Source organism: Malania oleifera, chromosome 1, assembly GCF_029873635.1.
Source record: "Malania oleifera isolate guangnan ecotype guangnan chromosome 1, ASM2987363v1, whole genome shotgun sequence".
Classification (NCBI taxonomy): Eukaryota; Viridiplantae; Streptophyta; class Magnoliopsida; order Santalales; family Ximeniaceae; genus Malania; species Malania oleifera.
In genome coordinates this window covers 154,512,365-154,533,209 of record NC_080417.1, presented here as the reverse complement: position 1 = coordinate 154,533,209, position 20,845 = coordinate 154,512,365, and the positions used below count along the sequence as shown (strand labels likewise).

Sequence of the window (20,845 nt, the reverse complement as noted above, 5' to 3'; positions counted from 1 at the left end):
CACAATTGGTGCACTTTCGGTCGACCGGCCAAATCAGTTCATTTTTTGCCTGGTTAACCGAACCATACCTAGGTCAACCGTTGACCAAGGTCCCGATCGACTGAGACCCTGTAGTTCATTTGACCCCGGTCGACCGAACCACTTGGGAGTCAACATTTTGACCCCCCGGTCGACCGACCACTTTTGTACTCCAACTACCTGGTCGACCGGAGGGTCCTCGGGAGAATTCCCAACGGCCCGGTCGATCGAACCTCGAAAATTTGGGAAATCTCCCTCCCCGATCGACCGAGTCTTTCAGTTCAAAAGTTCCTTGGTCGACCGAGCCATTTGAGTCCTGGTCGACCGAACCATTTTTGGTCTACCGAACCTCTCGGGTTGCTCCTATTTCTTTACCGCGGTTAATAATTTTAAACAGGGTTAAATTGATTTAAATGTCATTAAATTTTTCCAATAATCCCTAATAGGTCCCCAACGGTCAAAATTTTTAGTATATCTATATATACTCTTTCATTTGGTGGATTAATCATTGATTAGCAAAAAAGATTAAGAATCTTCTCTCTAGAACAAAAATACACTCTTTTGATTCCTAGTGCTCATACCTCCTTACGAACACTCTAGCCTTCCTTCTAAAAGTTTAAAATCATTTGTAAGTGCTTTGAGTGTGTATTCTAAAAGGTTTGCTCTCATTGTTTGAAGTGCCTTGAATCGATTTTTGTAACGAGAACATAACATAAGTATTCTTATGAGGCTTTTCTAATAAGCCTATCCTAAGAAGACTTGTTAAACTTCCAAGTGTTGCATTCTCATTGCAATAACTTAGAAAGTTTGTATTTGCATTTGGCTTGCAAAACTATTTTCAAACATATTCAAATATCTTGTAGTATTCATATTAATATTCTTGTAAAAAGATATTTGTGTGTGTTATATTAATCTTTATAGCAATATCCATTCAAATCTATATCACTTGCTGAAACACAAAGATTGCTTATATCTTGCAATCCAAGCACGCACACACACACACACACACACACACACACACACACACACATATATATATATATTCACGGGATTGAGACATTCTATTGATTGATATTATTGAGGCTTGTTTGATACTCCGTGTGAACACATTTGATTGAATACTCTGAAATACACAGATTATTATTGACACTCTCACGTGCATACTACACTGATAGAAAAATTGTTTGAGAGTTGAACTACTTAGACCACACTGAGCTTACATTATTAAATCATCTGTGATGTATGTGTTTGTGCGTATTTGTGGTACAAATCTGCTTTACATGAAAGCACTCTTGTATTGTACTTTTTGATTATATATCTGAGAGATTCCAGGCGTGACCTGAGGGGGCGGTAATCCAACCCGATAAGGATTGGTAAAGGTTAAGGTCAGCCATATGATAATTTGACCTGATCTGTGTAGGTGCCGCTCCACCCGTTTAAATGAGCAAGTTATTGTAATAATCCTTGTACTGGTTAGTCAAGGCGGGGACGTAGGCAGTTGGCCGAACCTCGATAATATATCTGCGTGTCATCATTTCATTACTGCTTTCTGGTGCTTGTATGATTGTTTAAACTATTTTATTTAATTTTTTATATATTTACATTATTTGCACTAAATTGAGTGAACATACTGCTATTATGAGGAATACCTAAGAGATAAATTTTAAAAATACCAATTCACCCCCTTGGGGTCACAGTAAAGCTAACACTATACATCTAGTAAACCTTCAAATAAAAATAAGTTCTGCGCACAGCGTGAATTTTATCAGAAGACTTTTCTGCAGAGTTTGACAATGACTCCACCTTATTTTTCAAAAAAAAAAAAGAAAAAAGGGAAGGATCTGAGAAGGCAGAACAATTTCACAGTAACTGAATTCCGTGCATTCTGAATTACTATCAAAATTTAATATACAGGTGAGACTTCAATACCCACCATCAACCACACCTCACAAAATCCTACAAAGCTCAAAAGAATTTTAAAAGAACATTTAAATTTAAAGAGAGAAAAAAAAAAGTTTTGACCATCTATAGCTTTTTTTTTTCCAAGGAGAAAAGGACTGGGGAGAAATGGGTTGATCCAGAAAAGACTTGCCCCCTACCAACCTCCTGTTAACTTAGCATAGTCAACATCAGTCATGGGTGAGTTTCACCACAACTTGCCAACCAGAATGATCAAAAAAATTCTCGAGGCCGCAACTATATTTACACTCAGATCAGGCCCCTCTTGTAAGGCATAATCTATCTCCCAAATTGCTCTGCTTCATCAGACCAGCTATTCTGAAGTTGTACATCTACAGCTGTAGTCTCTCTCCCACTTAAGTCTCCTACTTCAGTAATTAGCATTCCAATTTATCTGCGGCGCTTGCTGTTGCTGCTGCTGGTAAACAGCAGATAGGGGCCCAATCTTTTCAACAGATCCAGCCATGGCCTGAGACTGTTGCAGAAGAGGGTGAGCAGTAGGTGGAGGAGCCATTGTGTGTGCCGAGTAAATTCCAGGAAAAGCACCATGACCAGTATGTGGTGGTGAGAAAGCAACGTGCTGCCCCTGATGGGGGAGGTTGTAAAAAGAGTTGGCCTGCAGGGCAGAAATATCCTGGGCTGCTTGAATCCAGACAGCGGAACCTTCGCTCTGCCCCTAAGAATAAATAAAATACTGTGAGAAAGCAACATTTAATATACTAGTTTGTAAGTCCCAGGTGACAAAAAAATGCAGCAGCTCACGAGTTTGCTCAGAGTCAGATATTTGTAATTGATACAGAATTTCTCCAATTCACGTATTAGTTGTGCCATATATGCCCCAGAATCAATAGTGCTGAAGATTCTTATCAAGCAAGCATTAGTGTTGGAAAATCCATTTCCCCTTAAATTTATAAAAAATTAATAATGTGAAAATGCATTAATCTTCACATTATAGCGAGGTGAATTTCAGGACCTCTTAACAATTTAACAAATTACGGAATTTATATCAGACAAGCTATCATGCTCAGCGTGAAAATATAAAATAAGTGTTGGTTCAGAGCTGAAAATCATCAGAATACAAATATGTTTTAATTCCACTACCTTCCCTTGACGAATGAATAATTAACTACTATTTGCTAGCCTGTATACACCAAAGCCAAGAGTGTTTCACGTTTCAACTTATAATAATCATGCTGCTTCTCAGTGACTTTTTCTGAAGATCTAATATGAGCTACTACCAGGTTGGTGTTTAAATAATAATGAAAACATATAAAATATATTGGCATCATTATCAATATGGTGCAGCTAAACCATATCCGTTGCCAACAACTAGCATAATTTTTCCAATGCAGTGTAATGTGTAAGTGAGAGAGAGAGCAACGCCAACCTGCTGTCCTGTTGTGAAGATATTGCTTTCCTTCGACTGAGATGTAGCAGGATCCTCATTTCCACCAGGGTTTCCAGAGGTCACAGCTGGACCATGACTGTAGCCAACTGCAGAAGACCCATATGGACCAAAACCAGAGGGAATTCCAACTTGAGCTGAGTTCCCTGGGTTAAGGCCTGGCTTGTATTGTGGAAGAGGGAATTTGACCCCAGCAGCAGCAGCAGCCGCTGCTGCTGCTGGTGACAGATATACACTGCCAGTTGAGGGCTGCTGAGGGAACCCACCATGGCCTAAGAACTGGTGGATGGTTGGCGGCACATAAAATGGAGAGTAGTAGTGGCTATAAGGGAAGAAGTTAGGAGGATAAGGCTGCCTGAAAACAGGAACTGGCTGTGGAGATACAGCTAAAGAGCCCTGCAAAACTCCTGCTGGCTGAGTTGCAGGTAGAGTTGGACCTGATGTAGATGAAGTCATAGAATTGCCACCCTACAAGCAGAATGAATGTTACAAAAAGGCAATAAAAAAATATCTTCAACATAAGTTACAAGCAAAGGTAATGTTTCCAATTTCCAAGTCAAACCAGGTGTGTGTGTGTGTGTGTGTGTGTGTGTGTGTGTGAGAGAGAGAGAGAGAGAGAGAGAGAGAGAGCAGCTATAAAATTAATAAAAGAGCTAGCAGCACTTCATAACCAAGGACAGCAAACTATTATAGACCCAAAAGACAATGCTTGCAATTGAAGAAAAATAAGTGAAACCATTTAAAAAAAAAAGGGTTTTTCATAAATTAGGCACAGCAAGCCAACCTCAAGATGTCATACTATCATAGCATGCACTAAATAGTTTATGGCAAGGGAATTTGATGTTATGATCGTAAAAAATGTTTGCAAGCCACCACATTACTATTGCAACCACATAAATGATGTTCCTTGAAGGAGTCAATATTAACAACAACAAAAAAAAAAAAAAACCAAGCCTTAAGTCCCACTATGTGGGGTCAGCTATATGAATCTTTTTCCGCCAATTTATGCGATCATGGACCATTTCTTTTGACAGATTCAAGAATATTAAATCCTTACTATCTCCTTCCAAGTTATTTTAGGTCTACCCATACCCCTCCTACTACCCCCCACAGTAACTAACTCACGCTTCCTCACTGGGGCATTATGTGGCCGTTGCAAGTGCCCATATCATCTGAGTTGTCCCTCCCTTATCTTATTTTCTATAAGAGCTACACCTAACTTACCGTGAATATGTTTATTCCTTAATTTATCTTTCAATGTTATATCACTCATCCATCTAAGCAATCTCATCTCGGCAACTTTTATTTTTTGAATATTATATTTCTTCGTCACCCAACATTATAATCCATATAGCATAGCTGGTCTTATAGCTGTCCTATAAAATCTTCCTTTTAATTTTAAGGATATTCTACGATTACAAAGCACACTTGAAGCACTTCTCCATTTTACCCAACCTGCTTTAGCTCTGCATTAACTCTATGCATTACATCATCTTCAATTTCTCCTTCAACTTGCATAATAAATTCAAGATATCGAAATCTATAAGTGCTATTTATTTCTTCATCATCAAGTTTAACTTTGTCTCTAATATTCCTCCTACCATTACTAAAATCACATTTCATATATTATGTCTTATTTCTACTTATCCTAAAGCCTATAGATTCCAAAGGTTCTCTCCATAATTCTAACTCAGTCTCTACTCCATCCCTAGTTTCATCAATTAATATAATATCATTTGCAAAACAACATACATCATAGAACCTTCTTTTGAATACTCTTGGTCAATTGGTCCATCACTAAAGCAAAAAGATAAGGGCTTAAAGCAAATCCTTGATGTACATCTATGGTGATTGGAAATTCTCTAATTTTTCCATTTATAGTCCTTACACTAGTTATAACTCCATCGTACATATCCTTAATGATATCAATATACCTACTACATACACCCTTTTTTTCTAAAACCCACCATAGAACTTCCCTAGGTATCCTATCATATGTTTCTCTAGGTCAATAAATACCGTATGCAAGTCCCTCCTATTTTCCCTAAACTTTTTCATTAATCTTCTTAAAATATATATAACTTTCTCATAGTTTCATCATATGACTCATAAGTTTAATTCCACGATAGTTATTATAATTTTGCATCTCCTTTATTTTTGTATATAGATATTAAAGTGTTTTTCCTCCATTCATCTGCCATTTTCTTAATTTTTATAATTGTATTAAATAAATTAGTTAACCATATAATTCCATTATCACCTAAGCATTTCCAAACTTCAATTGGAATGTTATCCAGTCCTATAGCTTTCTCATTTTTCATCTTTTTTAGTGCAAACTTAACTTCGTTAACTCTAATTTTGCAAATAAATCTCACATTTTTAGTCTTTTCCTCATTTGAAAATTCTAAGTTCAAGTCTTCTATTTGATTTTCATTAAACAACTTACTAAATTAACTTCGTCATCTTTCTTTTTATATCTTCGTCCTTTAAACAAGACAACATCATCCTCACTTTTTATACATTTTACATTTCCTAAGTCCTTACTCTTCCTTTCTCTAACTTTAACAAGTTTAAATATATATCTTTCCCCTTCTTTTGTATCTAATCTACCATACAAACTATTAAATAATTTGTATATAACTTCACTAACGGCCTTTTTTGCATCTTTATTCGCCTCCTTATACTTTTCAAAGTTATCCCTATTTCTACATTTTTACCACGGTTTATACCAAATTCTTTTTGTCTTTACGGCTTTTTGTACATCTTTATCCCACCATCAACTTTCTTTACTATTCGAGAATCTTCCCCTTGATTCACACCTAAAATCTTTTTTGCTATCTTTTTAATAGAGCTAACTAATCTACTCCAAAGAATATTTGTATATATCCCATCTACTATATTCCAATCCCCATCTTTGATCATTTTATCTTTAAATTTTATTATATTTTCTCCTTTTAGGTTCCACCACCTAGTTTTATTAACTAGTTTATTTTATCCTTTTTCTTCCATTTTTTAATACATATATCTAATACTAAGACTTTATGTTGTGTGGTTAGACTTTCACCTGGAATAACTCTACAAAAACGATCTACCCTCCTAGTTAAAAAAAAAAAACTATTTGACTTCTATTTTGTCCACTTTTAAAAGGTTATTAAGTGTTCTTATCTCTTCTTAAAGCAAGTATTCATTATACTAAAATCATATGACATAACGAAGTCTAAGAAAATCTCCCCAGACCCATTTTTGTCTCCATATCCATATCCTCCATGCATCCTCTCATAAGGTTCCCTTCCAACGTGTCCATTCAGGTCTCCTCCTATGAATATTTTCTCAGTCCATAATATGCCTCGTATAATACTATCAATATCTTCCCAAAATTATTTTTTAAGATTTCTTGCTAAGCCGACTTGAGGAGCATAAGTACTAATGATATTTATTATCTCTTGTCCTAATACCATCTTTATTTTTATAATTCTATCTCCTACTCTGTTTACATCAACAACACTATCTTTTAAGTTTTTGTCTATAATAATTGCTACTCCATTCTAATGTTTTTCTTTTTCAGTGTACCAAAGTTTAAATCTTGATTTATCAATTTCTCTAACTTTCTCCCCCACCCACTTAGTTTCTTGAAGACAAATTATATTAATTCTTCTTCTAATCATTGTATCCACAATTTCCATGCTTTTACCCATAAGTGTCCCTATACTCCAAGTTGCTAATCTAATCCTAGTTTCCTGAACTAACTTCTTTACCTGCCCACGTCCAGAATGATGCAAGAACCCTCGCATATTTGACACCGTATCTGGGCGCCGACACGGCGCGTCGCTTTAAGGTGACGACCTATCCCACCCTCATCCACTTTTCGCTACACCAGGGTGATACAAGTGCAACACATCGCTAGTAGGGGACACCCCAGCAAACATTTGGTAAGGAATCATATCATAGTGATTTGACAAATTTTATGCTGGCTGTCAGCTACCTGACGCAACCCTCCTCCTTTACCCAGACTTGGGACTAGCAGTTTGAAAAAATGAAAATTACTTTGAGCTTGTCCATGCATAATGAACTATTTTTGCCAGCTTATAGCTCAAAAAAATCCTAAAAATGAGTTAGATATAATATAATGAGTGGACACTTGATGGCCATAGTATTGGATCAGGTAAACTTCATTTCACACAGTGGATCAAACGGTCTCCTCTCCAAGCATACAAAGTAAGCCTTCTCATAGTTGGCTGAAAGAGTGTTGAGGTTCATTTACAAAACACACTACTACTCTCATCAGTTTAACAGCTTCCAAACATCTTTTCATGGGAGAAACCAATCAAGGATTGCAATATATAATTGGCAATCATAGCTTTCGCACTATAATTTCAGGATACCATCCAATAGATCTATATGAGCAAAACATCCAAAACACAAAACAGCATTTTTGCATTAGATAATCCTCTGCAGAAAAATTTGGATTGTTCTAAATTACATGGGGATAGCCAAAGAAGAGAGCTGGTATTTTAGGATTTCTTTAAGAAATTTGTTTAAAGAACATCTCCATAAATTTTCAAGCAGCAAATAGAAAGTGGAAAGACCTGGGGAGTGGAAAGAGAGATGTGTAATAAACAATGCCTGTCCAGCCAGTTACATAAATTTGAATGGCTTATGATTCAAATAAGAAAAGCAAACAAAACCCAAAGGATGTATTGAAGAAAACTTGAATGATGTGGAAACATGAAACAATCAAGCATCACAACTATTCATATAATAATCAGAAACAAAATCTCTTGAGTTTGAGGCACCTAATTGGCAGGATGAGTGACAAACCAGAAGTCAGCCCCTCTAAGTCTCATTCTAAAATATCAGCTTAAATCTATTACTTGATTCCAATTTCCCACAAAGAGATTTCTCTTTTTAATAGAAAGAGAAAATTTTAGAGAAGGGGGGGTATACAAAAAGGAGGATAACATATCCTAAAATTTGCTCCCATGACATATCAGGAGTTTAGGGAGGGTATGATGTATGCAGCCTCAACTCCAGATTTGAAGAGGCTGTTTCTGTGATTCGACATCAAAAGAAAAGAAAAAAATAAAAAAAAACACAAAAACAAAAAACAAAAAATACAATAAAAGATAAGCTAACAAGGTCCTCCAACCTCACTGAAGATCCGAGAGAAAAATCCATCAAAGCATCTAGAAGAATATGCCAAAAGAAGCCAAGAAACATTTCTGTCCCAAAACTTATGCAAAGAACAAAAAATGTTTTCTTTGCATGGGAAGGTAATTGTAACTTGAAGGATTAAAGAGACACCACTCAATTATATAAATATGAAGATGCAGAATGGAATAGTTTTAAGCACACAACTTGCATGAGAGCCAAAGAATTGAAGGCTTACTACAAAATTAGGTACTTGAGAAACATCTCGAGATTGAGACTCAGGTCCTTCAACTTGTACCGGCTGGTTGCCTAGCATTGGTGACACAAAACCATAACTATAGTCTGGGGCAGCTGGAACAACAGGGTACTGAGGGCCTTCTGGAGGCAACAGCATATCATTCTTCAGCTGATCATATTTTGAAGGTGCATTGGATGTTACACTGCCCTCCGAATGCAATAGAGTAGCTTGCATGGTCAGGGGAGATTGCGGAGGATCAGGACAGACCTCTTCTTCAGCAGTTGAGGATCTACTTTGATTGCTGCACAGGGGATAAAATACCACATACAAAATAAGTGCAGAGTAACAGCCCTCATATAGACTATAAATAAAAATAAAAATAAAAAAAAAGCTCCGAACACAGCTCAGCATCATGTCAATACATGTGGATGACCTAATCACCATTAAATTAAGAAATCAGAGGTGCCAACAGTATATAACAGATTAACAGTTTAAATGGGACTCAATTTGTGATAAACCCACACTTCTCCAGTACCTCAACCCCAAACCATCTCCTCAACAACCCTCCAGAGAGAGAGAAAGAGAGCTTCCCTCCTCTTCTTTATTCCTCCACGAGGACACTTTCCAAGACCATCCAACAAAATGCAAATAGAAATAACAGAAAATCATTCACAATACATGTGGACGACCTAATCACCAAAATAAAAAGTAAGAAATCAGAAGTGCCAACAGTATAACAGTTTAAATGGGACTCAATTTGTGATCATCAAAGCCACAGTTCTCCAGTACCTCAACCCCAAACCATCTCCTCAACAACCCTCTAAAGAGACAGAGAGAACAAGAGAGCTTCCCTCCTCTTCTTTATTTCTCCACGAGGACACTTTCCAAGACCATCCAACAAAATGCAAATAGAAATAACAAAAAATCATTCACAATGGTTCTATATTTGCATAGTTTTTTAGACAGGACCATCCCTACATTGAATTAATTTGAATACCATTAAGAAAAACAAGCCTCCACCACCAAACATGCACATCAGATGGGTATTGACTTCATTATAATTACCCATTTCTTGGAAAGTTGAGTCCTTGCATTGAAAACTAAAAGTGCAATGCCCATTGCACAAGGCTCCCAGGCCGCAGGGGTATGGGTATAACATGATGTTTGCAGCCTCACCTCCACTTCCAGAAAGGCTTTTTCCATTACTTACACCTATGACCTTCAGGTTTGAGTGTAACACCCTTACCATTAGGTGTCGGTTGCCCTCAAATAAATGCAACATCCAGTGTACAAAGCTCCAACACCATATTAGGGATCTTGAGTGTGCATATAATATATGCAGTCTTATCTCCACAACTGGAAAGATTGTTTCTATTGAGTTGAACCTGTGACTTATTGTTTGAGCGTAACACCCTTACCATGTGGTCAAGCCAGATAGATGAAGACATTGTTATGGTTAAACATGGATTTTTTTTATTATAGGTTGTCATTTTGTCCAACTCAGTAAAATAGCAAGCACTCTTTAACACAGCTCACTAGCACAGGTTCAAAACCAACAAATTAGGCTCATCAAAGACAGTTGCAAAACCGCCTAAAACCACATTTCTTAGGCAATGGCATAAGAGGGGGCCTTTTGCATCACACCAACCTTTTCTCTTGGGGTTGCAATGTTAACCACAGCAACAAAACAAGCCTTAAGTCCCACTAGGTGGGATTGACAACATGAATCCTTTTCCACCAGTTTACACGATCATGGGCTCTGTTGCAATGTTGCAAACCACAAATGTGTAACAGCCACAATCATGATACTGAACTCTTAATCTGTCACAAATTAAATTTGAAATCTAAAAAGCTCCTCACTAAAGAAGGCAAGTTAGAACTATAATTAATCATATAACAATGACCATATTCTTGGACTACAGGACCTGGAGGAGTATTTTTGGTCATTTCCACAGGCACAAATTTATAACAGCCACAATCATGATACTGAACTCTTAATTTGTCACAAATTAAATTTGAAATCTAAAAAGTTCCTCACTGTAGAAGGTAAGTTAGAACTATAATTAATCATATAACAACAATGACCATATTCTTAGACTACAGAACCAACTTGGAGAAGTATTTTGATCATTTTCCACAGGCAAAAATAATATGCTCAGGGTTAAGCAACAGAAAGAAAACACGAAAAAAAAATATCCATCATTAAAGTAAAACTTAAACCAATTATTTACTCACCTAATACAAGGTTCAGTGGCAGTTTCATCACCTCCATGAAAAGCTTCAGCAACAGCTGTTGAACTCTTCTCACCATCCAGTTCCAGCCCATTGACATTGTTTACCCCTCTTACAAAACTAGCATCAACACTTCCAAAAATCAACCCATTTTTATAAGCTTCAGGGACTTGGAGATCATTCGGAAAGATAAGCTCCGGCCTCTTATGAACTTTCGAAGTTGCTTCCTCCAACAATAAGGGCTCAGTGCTGGCTTTAACTGCAATAATTATAATGTCAGATATGACCACTCCTTTCAGAAATTAAGCGCAAAGACACTCACTTAAAAGTAACTCATGATTCGTACACAAATAAATGTGAACCAATAAAACTAACAAATAAGGAAGTTAGAGTGAAAAGTTCAAAGTCCAATCAAGGACATTCACCTAAAAATCAAATATGTGCAAGGACATTCACCTAAATGAAACTAATGAATCGAACACATATATTTCCACTGAAGATACACATAAATGTTAATCAATAAAACTCAGAAATATGAAAGCTAGATTGAACTTCAAAAAATCCAATAAAAGGAACTTTCTTAGAGAAGCCACATGAGTTTCATCCTTAGCACCTTCTCAAAGTATGCCTAAGTGAAGGCATGCAAAATATCATCTACACTGTGCTAACTTCCCCAATAAATGGATTGGTAAATCAGAATATCTAAACTTTGCAGTATGCAGTCAACTAGTCATTAAAGGAACAAATATAAGATTTCAAGCTCAAAACAAGTTTCATTTGTAGAATTGAATCCAAGATTGCAGTTGTTTGTAAGATGCACACATATAATCAACAAGCAATAAGACAGCACTACAGGCGAGAGGATGCAAATTAGGGTGGTTTTGAGAACATTCAACTACTAGCTAAGATTTGGAGAGAGCAAAGACTAGGTTGTTTTCAAAGGGCCGATGGGAGAGAAATGACAGACAGTTTTTTCTTGTGGAGAAATGAAACAGAATTTAAAAAATCATTGTGAGCTATTGCAATTTCTTCATTGGAATCCCCCCCCCCCCCCCCCCGGAAAAAAAAAAGGTTACTTCAGCAGTTTTAAATTACAAGTTCCCCAAAGTACACATTTCACCTTTTTAGAAATGATGGCAATTTTTTGGGAAGAAATTAAAACTTAACCAAGAGTTCCATTGTATTGAATATGACTACATCTATCTTATTTTCTTTTTCCATCTACTTCTTAATTAGGAAACTGATTAAAAACATAGACAAGAAAAGCTGGAAGTTGGAAGTCTAAAGTTGGCATAGAAACTAAAATGACCAAATAGACTGCATATACCATAAAAACCACATATATTGTAAACCATAAGGTAGAAAAATGAAAATGGTGATAGAAAAACAGAAAGAATAAATAAATGAAGAAAGAGGGGAAAAACCTATGCCATTGTAGACAGCATAATGTCAAGAATTTTATTTATCATAAAAGAAGAATGCAGTTATAGATGTACTAATACATTCAGAGTCCAATACCACTCTACAACCTAAAATAAAGGCAGTAAAAACACATACCACAAAAGAAGGACAATGAAAATCTAAATTCCAAGCTCTATTCGCATGCATACCACCACAACCTTATACAACTGGATTCATACACTTTAAAAATATTTACAATTTTACACACTAAAAAAATATAGTTTATGGAATTGGATAAACAAAGTTGATAGAATTCTGAACTGGTATAATTATACATTATGTAATCTAAAACATCCAACTACAACACATTGCAAGAAGACAATTAGATGCAAAAAATAAAAAACAATTATGCCGATCTCATTTTCACAGAATGATGAAAGCTTTATGAAACTGAGCCTACATGATATCTAGGAGTTTTCTAATGTAAATCATTAACCCACAAAATTACTCACTTGACTCTCCAGAGCAAGCATGCCTCAGCTGCCCAGTCAGAATAATTCTTTCAATCAGGGTTAGAAGGTGAATGCATAAAGGGGAAGACTTATCTTCTGTGATGACACAGCTAATACTATGAATTAAGCATATGAAAATTATTAATCATAAAAAATCAGAGAAAAATAATAACTGCAGGTGAGAGGCCTAAAAAATGATCAAAAGCTTCAAAGTCTAATAATAACCCCCCCCCCCCCCAAAAAAAAAAGAAAAAGAAACCATGCAGATAACAACTGAACTACTTAAATATATGACAACTCAGACGGTAAAAAAAGGCCATGTAGAATCAGCAAAGTAAAAATATAAACAATTACTGAAAAATCAAGCCAAAAAGGCTTGTAAGATGCAAATACCTTTTGAAGAATTAATAATTTCTCCTTGTGAATTGCTATCATGATTAGAAAAAGACTCATCATTGGTTGGTGACGAGGACTCTGAGTTATCCACTTTATGGGGCGTATGTTGGCTTATTTGAGTCTGCTTTGAATAATCCTGACCAGTAATTGACCTGCTATCTGCCAGTAAAGGAACACTCTGTTCAGCACCTACCCAACACCTACTTCACGTCTAATTGTGCCCACAGCACCAAGGATCCAGGAATCAAGAGGCAGCACTAACATAGGATCTGAAGCAGAGGAATAAACATCTGACACAGACGTGGACTTACCCTGCTCAACTTTGTTTTCAGACAGATTGGGGAGGGAAGCAGTGGGCGTACGGTTTGATGCAAGCTTGGCTGCTGGAGGAGATTTAAATTCAACAGTAGGTTGAGGTGGTGCAATTTCCAACTTATTATTAACAATACCAGAACTGTCATTATGGAAGTTAGTAGCCTCAGCAACAGACAACTTAGGTGCATTTCCATAAGCACCGTGGCTTAAACCGCCATTGCCGATATTTGCAGGACCACTGACAGTCACAGTTGAATATCTGTAAACAGTAACATAGTTTGGACAATTAATAAAATGTTGGCATATTTGCACAGCAGTGTCCAATAGAACTAGTACAATGAATTGCGTGTTGAAACTAAAAATCAGTACACAAGAAACTTCAGTAATATTATATTTACTTTGCCAAATGAGAGGCTGCATTATTTTTTGTTTTCACACTCTGATAACCTTCATTTTCCTTTCGAGCAGCCACACTCCTCCCAATGCCAGCATCTGACAAAAGCAAGTCAAAAAAAATAAATCAATAAATAAATAAGAATGCGATGGTACAGTAATATATGCATATCAATTACGTTGCAAAAAGGAGTAATTTCAGCAAGACAGGTGGTTTTTTCAGAAACCTTGCAGCATAAGCATGAGAAATCCCCCCCCCCCAAAAAAAAAAAAAGAAAATTCTACGGTAGCAAACAAGAAGCATCAAGGTTGTTAAAATCCCAATTTGGATATCATGACAATTGTGGGTCTAATTTCAATGAATATTTCACTTTTTAATTTGGTAATAATTTGGTTACTTTTGTTTACCTCAACTTAGATGATCAGATCAAAATAAACATGGCCCCAAAAATAAAAGTAAAATACCTAGTTCGATAAAATATTGAGCTTTGACCACATAACTGGAAGAAATCCCTATAGCATCAACTTGAGCTAGCCCCTACACAGTATCAACTTTCTTCTATTTAGTGAATTTATGTATTTAGTTCTAATAGGTTTGGCAATTACTGTCAAATTTATTTTTATATTTCTCTACTTTTAAGTCTAAAACACTCATTCTCTTCCACGCCCTTCAATTATAATCTTCTGCCCTTCTCCAGATTTCATCAATTTATTGTCTTCCCGCACTTAGGTAATGCATTAATGTAATGAAAGCCATTACGTTAGGCTGATTCAATACTTGCTTCTACAGCATTATAACAATGAGAAGGGCTTAAATCCCACATATAGAATCCCTTTCCACCATTTAATATACTTTTGACTCATAAAGATATAATTCAACTATTAAATATCATAAAGAGTAGTTTTACTTTCCTACCTTTTTCCTGACCCCATTTTAAGCTTCGGCTTATTAATAGCAACAGCTTCAAATTCTTAAATTCTAGATTGACACTTTTTTTCACTTTTAAATATCATTTTTTTAGTTGGTAGGACCTTACAACCCTAGGATTCAATCTTAGATTCCAACCTCAAAAATCTCTCACCGAATCAAGGCAAGATTCCGACTCAAACCACACTGACAAGCATCTCCCAGCCCTTGTCATGAAACCAAACATGCACCTCACATCATATATTTAAATGAAAATTGTAACTACAATCTTTCAATGTATTGGTTCTAGGAACATCTCCCAGGGGAACAAACATGCCAGCAAGGAAGGAATTATAAAAAGCATGGCATAATAATAACTGAAAACTTTTAGTCACAAGTCCTACACACGAAGAAAATATACTTCAGAAATTCCATGCTTAGGAAGCAAGATAAACATGAGGTATGACTCCAATATAGAACCTTCGTTGGGAGTCATTTATCATGTTCCCAGCAAAAGCATTGCAAGACCAACAGGAAGAAACAGGCAGGCAAGTAGCAGAAAAAGCCCACAACAACTCAAATCTATTGACACTACTGATTTCAATCAAAAAAATTTAGATGCTATAGACCAAATTATTTCTTTTTCCTTTTTTTCAATGGTTGGGAGGGGGGGTAGAGAAACAATTCATAAAATAAGACTAATTCCACAGAGCAATTGAGAGATTAGGAACCAATCAAATTCAACATGCTGGCAATCAAATTCAACATGCTGGCATGGCGCACGAACCTAACCACATGCACAGTTCTAAAGAGAGTGGGCAAGTTTAAAAATCAAAATTTTCTTTTAGGTGGCTATGGGTCAACCATATTCATGCCCACATGTTTGTAAGGCCTCAACTCAAAGATCTTAATTAAAATTTAACCAAAAAAAATACCATAAGGGATAATTTGAGAAGAATAGTTCCCTCGGCCACCCCTCCCCCCCAGCCCTAGCGTGCTTGATGCTCCCCTGGGACCTGCAGATGCTCTTGACTTTGTATGCTGCAACATTACATTCCTGAGTTATTAAAATAGTATTGAGGGATAATATTACTATATATAATAAAGGAAAACAAAACAATGAACCAAATATTTTCCCCATGCCCATACACAAATAAATCAATCACAAGGCTACATTTAACGCTACAATTGCACACAAGAACGTCCCAGGAATACATTGTTGCCATTTTTTTTCAGAAAAGAAAGAACATACACACAGACCCAAACAAAAAATGTACAATAAAGAAGACAAGAAATCCTCATACAAAAAGGAGAAAATAAATAAATAAAAAAGATGTAATAAACTCAACAAAAGCCTTCCAATCAAACTGATGTAGGACAAGAAGCAGCTATTTAGATGGATCATTTTGACCCAATTAGGAGGCCTACGTCAAAGAATAGGGTGAATGGTTTATTGAGTCTGAAACCCAAACGTGCTTAGTTAGTTAGTTGTTCAAGTATTTGTCACTAGTTTGTTTGTGTTAGGATTATTTATGTTGGGGGCTTGCTTGTAGTAATTGTGTATTCTAGGAGTATGTTTGTAAGGCAATGTAGTTTCAGGGGTATGTGTGTAATTTCATGTGTCTAGAGGCTTTCTTGTAAATAGTGTGTGAAAGCCATGATGTAGGCAGTTATTATGAATTTGAATTGTTGAATTGAACGTGAGTTCCCCCTTGGAATCTCCTCTCTCCTCCCCTCCCTTTCCTTCCTCTCTTCTATTTCTCCTAAATTCTCCCATGGCTGCAAAACCCTGATGCTGCCGCTGCATCACAAACTTAACATCCTCAAAACAAGAACCCTTAAAATTGATCACCTAAAAGCTCATTGAGATGCCAAATACCACATCCTAAAACCATAGGTAATGAACATTCCATACAGAAGAAGGAGAAGAAGCGCACATCACGTTTCGACCAGATCCCCCACATAACAGCAAAGACTACGCACCTCCACAAATTAATATCATCGTTGCTCTTCACATATCCTATGGAAGCATTTTTTGACACCATTATGCACACAACATGCAATAAATTACCTTGTCTTCAAATGTCTGAAACTAAAGGAACTAGAATCCCTCAATATATAAATTTTGATCATATCAGATCATAGGATCAGAGTAAGGTACATCCAATGTTCATTTTTTTTTTTCAATATCCAATGCTCAAGCATTAACCAATATGACACTCAAGTCATATGGATTAGCACATCAATCCTATACCTTGAAAAGCCAACACCTACCCACAAGGACCCCATTGTGGACTGATATTTTGACCATTACTTGCCTCCCATATATGTATCCATGCACTTCTATTGCCTTACTCAACAACTAGCAATTATTTAACTTATTTTCCTAATTAATTGTAGTATTTAATTATATAGGACTCACAATAGTGTGTGGGTGTGTGCATTTGTGTGAAATACATAGATCATGTACAGTGATCATCTTGTGGTGCTAAAAGTAGAAGAAAAATTCTAGAGAACAGCTATAGCCATGCCATATGGATCAAAAATGTTGTGGGGAACTAAGAAGCAATGATCCAAAAAATAAAAGTTGCATAATGAGAATTCGAACATGAATGAGTAGTATACCTCCAAAGAATAAAGACATCCAAAGATGGTCATAATACACAAAAGGATAAGGAAATGTCAGTCAAGATGGTTTGGGCCAGTGTTTTAAAAGGCAAAGGCATAACGTAAGGTGTTTTACCCCCAACAAGGCAACGCATAAGCCTCAAAGTGTACATAATATGTATTCTTGAAATATTATGAAATTTATTAGATAATTAAAATAGAACATGTTCTTTAAACTTTACCCCTAAAAAATAGCTTAGTATGTCTGTGAGGGGTATTTGCCCATGAATTACAGGCCACTACCACATGCCCATCATTGAGCTTAAAATATTTTCCTCCAAGTCTCCACCAATTGCCTTCCCTATTAAACAAGTGTTCACTCGCTTCTCTCTCTCTCCCCCACACATAGGTAACTCCCAAATGGAATTGAAGAGCGATCATCTCTTAGTCGTTGTGGCTTATGAACTCAGAGAAGTCACTTACAGAGAGAGAGGGCTGTGGAAAAGAGGTCGTGTGAGAAGAAAAAGGCACAGAACTAGAGAAATCTGACGTTGTCAAGGGGAAAGAGAGAGAACAGCCGAAAGGCACTGCCAATCATCCCACTGGAGGAGCATGCCAGAGAGACAAACAGCCAGAGGAGAACCTGTTGAATGGAGGGGCAGGGTCTTCATTCCTCAAGTGGATGCAAAAATGCTTATGTATTTTCTGCCCTAATACTTTTTTTTTTCTTCAATATACTTATAAGATTAGAATAAAATAAATGTTGGGTGCCAATAGGCGTATGCCTTATATTTTTTTGGTGTAAAAATGTACCTTTCCATCTGAAGTGTACACTTGGGCACCAAAGGCATGCACATTTAGGATTTACCCTTCTAAAATGTCTTAAAGCCTCCAGTCATGCCTCAAGAACAGCTTTCAAAACATTGGTCACAATGTAGGCCAAATAACACACCATAAATAGAGATCCCCCCATGTCTACATTTAAGAGATTAGTCATGTTGCCTAACTATGAATCAAAGGGACTGCCAACAAAATTATTTTTTTATTCAAAACAAAGTAGCATTAAAACAGACATATGTTCCAGGAAGCACATACACAATGAATTTCCAATGTACACATTGACATGGTACCTGTGAGTTAGGAAGGAGGAAGTTCAGAGAGCGAGAGAGACAAAGACTCCCCGCATCTACATTTAAGAGTTTCTAAGTCATATCGCCCTAAATTTGTGTCGCCCATATATTGTCAAACCTGAATATGAAACAAGGACTAACAACGACTATTAGGAACTGTGGCTGTTTGATCTATTTGACACAAACAGAATCACTGTATGGCAAGACAAGTTACTTATTTTGTGGCAGACAGCTACAGACCCATTTGAAACAAAATGAATGCCTGCATGAGTGCTCAGGCTATATTTCATAGGAGTAAGGGGCATATGCAATTAGGGAAGAACTTAAGGTAGCAAAGCATCAATCATCCAGTGATTTAAATGATTGAACTAATGAAGACAGGAGAACAAGACAAAACAAGAAAAATGAGGCATTTCTAAATCTAACACGGAATTAAACAAGCCATGAGCAGGACCAAGTATAATCACCTCTTTTCTCCGGTCACGTTTCCTTTTGACTTCATGAAATGTATCTGTAAAGTCAAGAGAAACACATGTTTAATTCATAGACTAGAATATGGCAATGGGTAATTGCCATAAATATAGCACATACTGTGTAACTCCTTAAAATAAACATCAGCGTCTTAAGTATGGAACTCCACACAATGACTGCAAGTTAAAGCAGACCAAAGCAAAAGTGCACAGAGAGACCAAATATTATAAATTTTAAAGATCATAGCCAAAATTTTTTTAAGCAAAGACTAAGACACAACATTGCCACTGCAAAATCGATAGTGGAAAGTAAGAAACTTGAACCGAATGCGGAATGTAGAAAAGCTGAAGCTTGGGTACTTTGGTAGGAGCAAAGACAGTGCCAGCAATACCACCCAAAAAAACCTTATCTTTCAACAACAGCATATGAAATTTTTCTATCTATCAACAGCGATAGCAGATTTTGGTGCAGGGAATGCATCTCTAAATATAAGTTTTCTCGTAACCCCAAAAAAAAAATGGCAATAAAACCTTCTGACATGAAGCTTTGGAGACACATTTTTAGGCATTAATAAATAATAATAACAACAACAATAATAAATCGATTGTACTATGATGAATCCATTGAAATGCACACATTCTACATATGGATGCAATAACACAGTCCTGAAATCCAACTGAAAACGCGAAAAATCAAAAGATTTAGACCCAAACCCTCACCCACCCTTAAAAAAAACACTTATGAATTGTTTCTTGGCTGCCTGGGGAAGAGGGTTTTCTTTATAGGTGGAGGACCAGAGTTCCAGAGGATCTCAGTTAACTTAGCCAATGCAAGAAACCCAAAAAAGACCACATACTCACCTATGTCCAGGCACAAAATTTTTGTTAACACATTAATTATTATATTCCCCAGCAACTCAATTACGCCCACGGGCACAAATTACCCAAGCTTTAAATTTTCAAAAACCCAGAACAGCATAAACACAAAATTCGAAAAACGAAATTTCTCATTGTCACGGGAACCAACTAGAGCCTCATTCAAACAAATAGCCCAGAAACAAAATTTAAAAAAATAATAATAATTGTCAATTACTACAGATCCTCGGGCAATACAATAAGCTCGAACAAAAACACTACCACTCCCGAACGCAGTGGAAAACGAGAGAGAGTTAGAAAAAGATAGAAAGAAGACCAAGATACAAGAGCTTCTGAGCAGTTTCGTTGGGATCCATGTTGCACTCCTTGAGCATTGCATAGATGTCTTCATCGCTGTGGTCGCCGGAAATCTCCTTGATGTCTTGAATCGTCCTTCGAACGGTGCCGGGGATCGAAACCCTAGAACCGCCGCTCATGTTCACAGGAGGAACAGTAGCAGGAGAGGGGAGGCGGCGAGGAGGAGACCTCCGTGTATATATGGACAGAACCCATGTGTTAACATCTTATGTAGAGACAATGAAGGCGGTATTTGGGCAGTAATAATTCCACATAATAATGAAGGCGGTATTTGGGGAGTAATAATTCCACATAATAATAATAATAATAATAATAATAATAATAATAATAATAATAAATTTATAAAAATTTTTAAAAAAAAAGTGAATATCATTAAGAGATTTTGAATTGTTTTTTATTTATTACAGAATGAGCGTGAAAAAAATGTACATAAAAAAAAGACAACAAATTATTTTGGGGCATGAATAGCAAAAAAAATAAA

At 36.4% G+C, this 20,845-nt stretch overlaps 1 protein-coding gene across 3 annotated transcripts; it reads right to left on the bottom strand.

Annotated features, from left to right (window-relative positions):
• Window positions 1-1,876: 1,876 nt before the first annotated feature.
• On the bottom strand, window positions 1,877-20,582 carry LOC131167739 (GBF-interacting protein 1-like). 3 transcript variants are annotated; one of them, XM_058126611.1, is made up of 10 exons: window positions 20,324-20,582; window positions 19,129-19,172; window positions 15,860-15,965; window positions 14,023-14,116; window positions 13,621-13,883; window positions 13,307-13,468; window positions 11,004-11,259; window positions 8,769-9,069; window positions 3,365-3,850; window positions 1,877-2,653 (listed from the first exon to the last, which is right to left on the bottom strand). In XM_058126611.1, exons 1-10 carry the CDS (start codon window positions 20,481-20,483, stop codon window positions 2,348-2,350), a joined length of 2,178 nt encoding a protein of 725 aa, XP_057982594.1. In that variant the 5' UTR covers window positions 20,484-20,582; the 3' UTR covers window positions 1,877-2,347. The 3 variants fall into 3 exon arrangements, with proteins under 3 accessions (XP_057982594.1, XP_057982609.1, XP_057982601.1); XM_058126626.1 differs by having other exon boundaries at window positions 15,860-15,981; window positions 20,324-20,574; XM_058126618.1 differs by having other exon boundaries at window positions 1,877-2,647; window positions 20,324-20,561.
• Window positions 20,583-20,845: the final 263 nt, after the last annotated feature.